A 7,108-nucleotide genomic window follows, 5' to 3' on the forward strand; every position below is an offset into this window, starting at 1 on the left:
GTTTTACCTCGGATTAAAAATTTGAGAATGGATCAGGAGTCAGTGGCATCAAACTCTGTTCATGGAACTGTACCGCGTACCTCCGGCGAAGTCTGAGGGCTCTAAGTGGGGAGGCTTATGCACACCTACCGAGGTGTACACGTGTCCTTTACCATACCTTAGTATGGGCTTACCAGAGGAGCATGTCTGACATCATACTGCTACACCTCTCTGATGGGACAGCAGAACCTTCCGTCGTAGGATTCTGCGTATGGCTTGGTCGTCGAACATGCCTGTTGTCTGAAGATGTTCCCCAATGTCCCCTTGTCCTTATCTCTTTTTTCCCCGAGCTGAGCCTCCATCCGCTCGGCAGGCATCGGTCCGACCGGGCGTAGGTATCGGTCCGACCGAGAAGATTTCATTCCATCGCGTGCTCGGCTGAGAATGTTCCTTCACAGCATTGATGCTTTACGCCTCGGTTGAGCGGGCTACCCGCTCGGCCCGGCGACGCTGTTCACCATGAGCGTCGGAAACCAAACTCCCCATCGGGTTGTCTTTGATTCCGCCCGGACCCGTTTGGCCGGTTGACCCGACCCTTCTCCGATCGGATGGACCTCATGCTGACCCTTTTGACTTCTGACCTCCACGTGTCATTGGCTCCCCACAAAGGGGGTCCCCCGTCCTTACTGCCGGATCAGTTAAACTTACCAAAACAGTCGAAACAATCCTTCTGGATCTTCAGCATCTAATGAAGACATGGACAATAATCGGGAGACTTCTAATGCCCAAGTGCATGTTTTACCTCGGATTAAAAATTTGAGAATGGATCAGGAGTCAGTGGCATCAAACTCTGTTCATGGAACTGTACAATCAAATCAAACCACTTCACATCCATTTGCAACAAAGAAACATGCTTCTCAAGAATGTCATGCTTTTGTTGCTGAAAATAGTGCTTGTGAAGAAAAATATCCTAATATTGAAACACAATCAGCAAATATTCAAAAGACTGCTCAGGTGCTTTCTATTGCATCAGAAATCAGTATAATATATAAATGGTGCAGTTTAGTTGGAGCATTTTCAGAATGTAAAGTTATCTCCTTTTGTGTTTTGTCTTTCAATATATTTTCTTCACTTTCTCTTCATAACCAACTACAATGTTCAATCTACAATTATCTTATTGCTCTTGTTAGCACTTGATATCAAAAGAGAGGGTCAAATTCTAGTGCATTAAACCATTATATATTGGAAGATTAATTTACTTTTTTTAAACTCTCATTTTTAATCATAAAATTTTATAATTAGAAGACATATGGATTTTTCAAGATAGAGTTCTTCAATTTACTTGCAGGGTTACTCAAAGGTCGCATCTTGGAAGCATCTGCATCTTGATAACATAATGCACCCAGATGAAGAGGACTCTTGCTCCATTGCTTCTTCGTATACTTTTCACAAGTTTTTTTTGTGAAATAACTTTGCTTGCTAAAAGAAAACTCTAATCATATTTTCCTGAATTATTCCCAGCATGGCACCATCTATAAAAAGTATGAAAAATAGGGCAGTTGCTCCAACATTCAGGAGCAGTGAGCGTGCAGAGAGGCGTAAGGAGGTGCTTATTGCATTGGTTTTAAGCCCTTGGAGTTGATTTCTCATCCAACTCGGCACCATCTAATAAGCTCTTTACTTGTGTAGTTTTACTCAAAATTAGAAGAAAAGCATCAGGCCCTGGAAGCAGAGAAGCTCCAAAGTGAAGCCAAAACAAGGGTATAATTTCTTCTATTTTGTACTTCTTACAAGTGATGTTACTCAATAAATTAATCTTCATTTGAACATAGTTTCATTTACAATTGTTTTGGCAAGACATGACTTCACATGCAGAATAGTTAAAGAATGCTTTCAGTTGAAACAGATTTCTGTTGAGATAGAACGTATAAGCTGAATTGTTGGCTTATTATATATGTTGCTTCACAGATTTTGCATAGGAAGGAGTGCTCATTATCATGTTAACAATTTAATAGATTCTCATGAGATGATTTAAATCATATTTTTTCGGGGAGGGAGAAGAATGGGGAAATGTAGGAATTTTGGAGGAAAATCATGTGAAGGCTCAGCCTTCAGTCTTGTAAAAAGGCTGTTTATTTTTTAATACCCTTCAGCTTCTGTTTGGATGGGGTGATAGAAGATTCATTAACGGAAGGAGAAGAGAAATGGAGGGAAAGGGAAGGGAACTAAAGCATTTATCTTCTCCTTATTTTGGAGGGAGGGAAGATTCATTAATCTAATATGTATTAATTTGTCTAGGAGGAAAGAGAGGGCAATGAAGGTTAATATATAAAATTATAAAATTATCCTCACTTTTTAATAAATAGAATTAGTCATTTTATTTTTGTTTACAATGAATTTAGTAATTAAATTAATAAGATTAATAATTTGATTAATAATAATAATTAGTTAATGATATGAAAAATAAATAAATTTAAATATATAAAAATCATATTTAAATTAAATTTTTATTGGCTAATTAAGGGTTTCAATTAATTCCTTGACTTTTATTCCTACCCTGACTTCCTCTATTCGAACGCACGCCCACCAAACCACTTGCCCCCTGCTTTTCACCTCTCCAGCATGTGATGCTCCACCACTGCTGTGAGCTGTCACCGGAGAAGACGTCGCCGCCGCCATGACTTGTCGCCAGAGAAGATGTCACTGCTGCTGTGAGCTGTCACAGGCCATGAGCAAATTTTTGTTTGGAGAATTAATATTATAAAAGAGGGATAAAATTGGGTTGTCGGAGCCATGGTCAGGAACCGCCATACTAGGTGGTTCCGATGGACTCATGGTCATGGAGGGCTAAAGCCCCCCTTAGTCCCTCATGTAGTTCCGCCACTAATTGGAATGATGTATTATATTTGTAATTTATCTATTGAAAAATATTCACATTGGGTGCATATATCCTTGGCTTTGGCATGCAAATGCATAACAGCTCGTTTGCTTCCGATTATGTGTTTTTTTGAGTGCTTTTTTGCTTATTTTCAGGATGCTTGTATTTTGTCATGAGGTAACTCTTAGATTGATTTGTTAGAGCTATGGATTAAATTTGTGTTTCTTAAATTATTGATTGTCTTGATTTTCTGAATCTTCTTTAACTAGGGAAGAATAATGTCAAAATTGTACCAATGCTAATTGATGGCCTAAGTAAAATTGACAACACAAGAGACATAAAAATCTGCAACATTTGACCCTACATCTGAGTGAAAATGTTTTATCTATAACTTTATAAAATAAAATACAATTATTGCTATCTTTCTCTTTCAATATTTATTTAGTCATTTTATATGATCATTTCCAAAGGGGAGCCTTAATGCAACGGTAAAATTATTGTCATGTGACATTGAGGTCACGTATTCGAATCAGAAACAATCTTTTGCAAAATACAAGGTAAGGCTATGTACAATTGATCAAATGTGGTCCAACCTTTTCGTGGGACCCCATATTGACAGGAGCTTCATGCACGGGTTGCCTTTATTATATGATCATTTCCCCTCAATTATACAAACACCTTTCTAAACACGAGTAAATTAGTGCCCCAGACCCATAAATTGTCGGTAAGGGTGCGCCAAGTTCATGCAATAATGCAACGCAAGGGCGACGCTCAAGAACCCAGCAGCAACAAGCTATTGTAACAGACTCTCCCTCATAAAAAATTAATTTAATTTTTTATATCAGATATTAAACTGATAAGAATAGATACTACACTTGATCTTTAGCCAAAAGGACGAAAAAGGTATGCTTTCTAACGTCGCCGGCCTAAGGTATTTATAGAAGTTTCTCCGTTTGTTGTCAATCCTAAGATGTGGGATTAAAGAGAACCATAGAAGTGCATATTTTTTATATAAAAAACAACAAGAGAAAATTACTAACAAGCCTTAAAATTATTTTTAGTGTGAAAAGAAAAAAAATGACATTAACATAATTTAATTTTAGGCTTCACCAAAATTAATTATTAAAGGGTCGTATTCTTAATTAAATACTAAGATTAGCTGTTTCCTGGAGTTGTTGTATAACTATTAGCTTCTTACTTGCTACAATAGCCTGAGCAAGGTCTTGTAAATGCACCCATTTTATGTTGCTAATCTTATATTTGATGGATGATTTATATGAATCAAAAAAATTTCTTTATGCTTAGGTAATGATTTGTAAAATATTAAGTCTTTTGAATTTGATGTTAGGAGGGTGATTTATCCCTTGTAGCTTGTAAGTGATTAAATATTTTATTTGAATTTGATGTTAGGATGGTGATTTATCCCTTGTAGCTTGTAGGTGCTTAAATATTTTCGAGGAGTCTGACCTAGTAGAGTTGACTTTTGACTCATTGAATTGTGGTAGAGCCTATTACATCCCAAAATGACTAGTCATACACATAATTTACCACTGCAGTTGTCCATGTGGGACTAATGAGCATGGAGTTTCTTAGATTTAAGATACTCTTTCACACCCATCACAACTAAGAGGAAATTCTGAGTTTAGATACCATGTTGAATTCAGATGGAGCTCATTCCATCTGAAAATAATTAGTCGTTTGAGGTGGTAACAGCCTTCTAATATATAAACATAATAGACCATTGTAGAGCTTTTGGGGTCTTACCTTCAATGTTTGTACTTTGTAATGAACCATCTAGAGGAAGAAATCAATATGGAAAATTTCAACAAAGATGACCAAGGTGGCTATACAAGAGGCCAGTTCCTTTATTACATGCATAGGGTTCAATTGTGATAGGTTTCAAGCATCTTCCATTACCTTGTGGTGCATTTTCAACCAGCAAAATCATACTGATCTTATTTCAAAGCTGAAATGCTTCAGCAAGCCAATGAGAACAATTTTTATTAGTCGGTGGCCTTTGTAGGAGCAGAAGTCATTGTATTCATGTGAGGGCATTTGACATCTGGGGCTTTACTCCCAGATAATGACTTTATGCATGTATGGAAATTTGAGTTTTATTACTCAGTGGCCTATGAAGGAGCATAGGCCACTAAGGCATTTATTCACGTGAGTCACCTGACATCTGGGGCTTTACTCTCACTTCAAGATCACCCATACGATAAGGAGTTTTTTGAACATAGCACAATAATGTGCTATTCCTTTGCAGCCCAAGTGGCAATGACAGTGAGCCAAAAGCAGCCTTACAGGACCATGTTTGTAGCTTCCGATAAACATGTTAAATCAAGAGAAATAGAATGCATATGGAAGGATATTATATGGTGCTTAAACTTCAGCTGCAAAGCATGTAGCATAAGCCATTTTTCATTGCCAGAAATTTCATTTTCCACTCACCTCTTGTCTGTAATGGTATGCAATAGCTTCTTTGCTGAATTTTGTGAAAATAACATAAATTAATACGAGTGACGTGTATTCTCCTGTGGATTCTTGTGGGTTTTGTCTATATTGACTAAATATAATGCTTAGCATTCATGCCTGTCGCATTTAGTTAATATCACATCAATTGTTAATAATACTATAGTTATCATTATTCTCATATATAATCAGGGATACTTTGAGAATAATGTTCCTTTGATATTTTATGAATCACTTCTGAATAGTTTTCCTGCAAACAAACGTTTTTGCTAGCTTCTTATCTGAGCTTCTGACGTTTTAGGAAGAACAAGAGGCTGCTCTTAAGCAACTAAGGAAAAATTTGACTTTCCGAGCAACACCAATGCCCAGCTTCTATCACGAGGGACCTCCACCTAAGGTCGAACTTAAAAAGGTACTAAGTTGAAGCTTTGACTTGATAACTAGTGCATTTAAGGGAGTTGTTAAATTAAAATGTTATTGTCTGGATAAATTATATAGTTTGAACGGATTGGATTTACTAGGGCTATGTAAAGTATTTCATGGCTGATTTTTGTTCTGTATTCAATATTGTTTTAGTAGAGGGTTGAGTTTAACGCCTAAGTTTGCATGATAATTGATAGTTTGCCTATTCTTGATAACCTTGAACTAAAATTTGACTAGAAGGTGTTAATACTCAAACAACAATCTTGAAAACACATACTAGTGAGGAGAAAAAGAAATGCTGTTTGTCTTTTTAAAATAAGTTTGCATTAAGTCAGATACCCATATGGTCAGGATTATGGGTTTTTAACTTATCTTCCGCCATGATATACTAAATGTTCACATAAAAGCTACCTTAGATTTGTAATGGATTCTTTTCAAAATGATTCTCATAGAGAATGCCTCATCATGTCAGTCTTATTTGAAGATGTGTAGCATCTTCCATCCAACGTAGCCGCACATACTATAATCTTTTGGTTTTTCTTGTATCATATATTCTTATATGGTGTATACCTAATGTGATCCTCACATAATAGGTCCCCCCTACCCGTGCTCGATCACCAAAACTGGGTCGAAGGAAGAGCTGTGGTGACATGAACACAGCCGCTGAAGGAGAAAATGGTGGCTGGGGGCGTGGTCGACTTCAGCGTCACAGTTTAGCCACTTGCAAGGATGCTACAAACAAGTTGAACACTACCCCCAGGAACCAGAACCCAGTGAATAAACTCAAAGAAGGGATCAAATCCACTAGAGAGAACTTTAAGCAGCAGCCTACCAACAAAGAGGTCTCTCAGGCTACATCTGATGTAGCGTCACCAGTCAGCCCCAGTGTTTAGCATCTCGTAAGTTGTTCTAATCTTAATTTACTTGAACTTGCAAAACTCTCCCTATAATTTATAATTTATCTCCATTTCAAACTATCCAATTAAGATGGGTAGTGTCAGTGGACTTCACGGGTATAATGTAAATTTTGTAGGTACCTATATATGTTAGATCATGGCACTGGGTTTGCTGCAATTTTAGTTTTTATTATGATCCTTTTAGCATCAGTAGCTCATGCCAATATTAGTAGAATTCAAAGGACACATTTGTAGTAAAGGTTTGCTTTTTGGTTTTTGCTCCTGTGGTTTGTGCCACGCCATGTTTACTGTCAGTAAAATGAAAGGAGAGGAAATTACTTATTTCAAGGTACTTCCCTTTGTCTCTCTCTCAAAATTTTAGGAGGAAAGATTTCTATCAGGATTCCATGGATGCGATTTAGAGCAAACTCTTGTTTGCCCCAAGTCGAACATATGCTCT

General features: G+C 37.2%; 1 protein-coding gene and 1 pseudogene across 1 annotated transcript; one reads left to right on the forward strand and one right to left on the reverse strand.

Moving 5' to 3' along the window:
• Positions 1-624: 624 nt before the first annotated feature.
• Positions 625-6,858, forward strand: LOC122024604 (protein WAVE-DAMPENED 2-like). The gene is made up of 6 exons (XM_042583262.1): positions 625-993; positions 1,328-1,416; positions 1,501-1,585; positions 1,669-1,740; positions 5,631-5,741; positions 6,346-6,858. The coding sequence occupies exons 1-6, from the start codon at positions 736-738 to the stop codon at positions 6,643-6,645; spliced, it is 915 nt and encodes a 304-aa protein (XP_042439196.1). The 5' UTR covers positions 625-735; the 3' UTR covers positions 6,646-6,858.
• Positions 3,583-3,764, reverse strand: LOC122039129 (annotated as a pseudogene).
• Positions 6,859-7,108: the final 250 nt, after the last annotated feature.

This window comes from Zingiber officinale, chromosome 1A, assembly GCF_018446385.1.
Source record: "Zingiber officinale cultivar Zhangliang chromosome 1A, Zo_v1.1, whole genome shotgun sequence".
Lineage (NCBI taxonomy): Eukaryota > Viridiplantae > Streptophyta > Magnoliopsida > Zingiberales > Zingiberaceae > Zingiber > Zingiber officinale.

Coding starts and splice junctions, on each gene's coding strand:
- LOC122024604 (XM_042583262.1), top strand. CDS start 736: ATGGACAATAATCGGGAGACTTCTAATGCCCAAGTGCATGTTTTACCT. Junction 994..1,327: donor ATATTCAAAAGACTGCTCAG/GTGCTTTCTATT, acceptor ATTTACTTGCAG/GGTTACTCAAAGGTCGCATC. Junction 1,741..5,630: donor AAAGTGAAGCCAAAACAAGG/GTATAATTTCTT, acceptor CTGACGTTTTAG/GAAGAACAAGAGGCTGCTCT.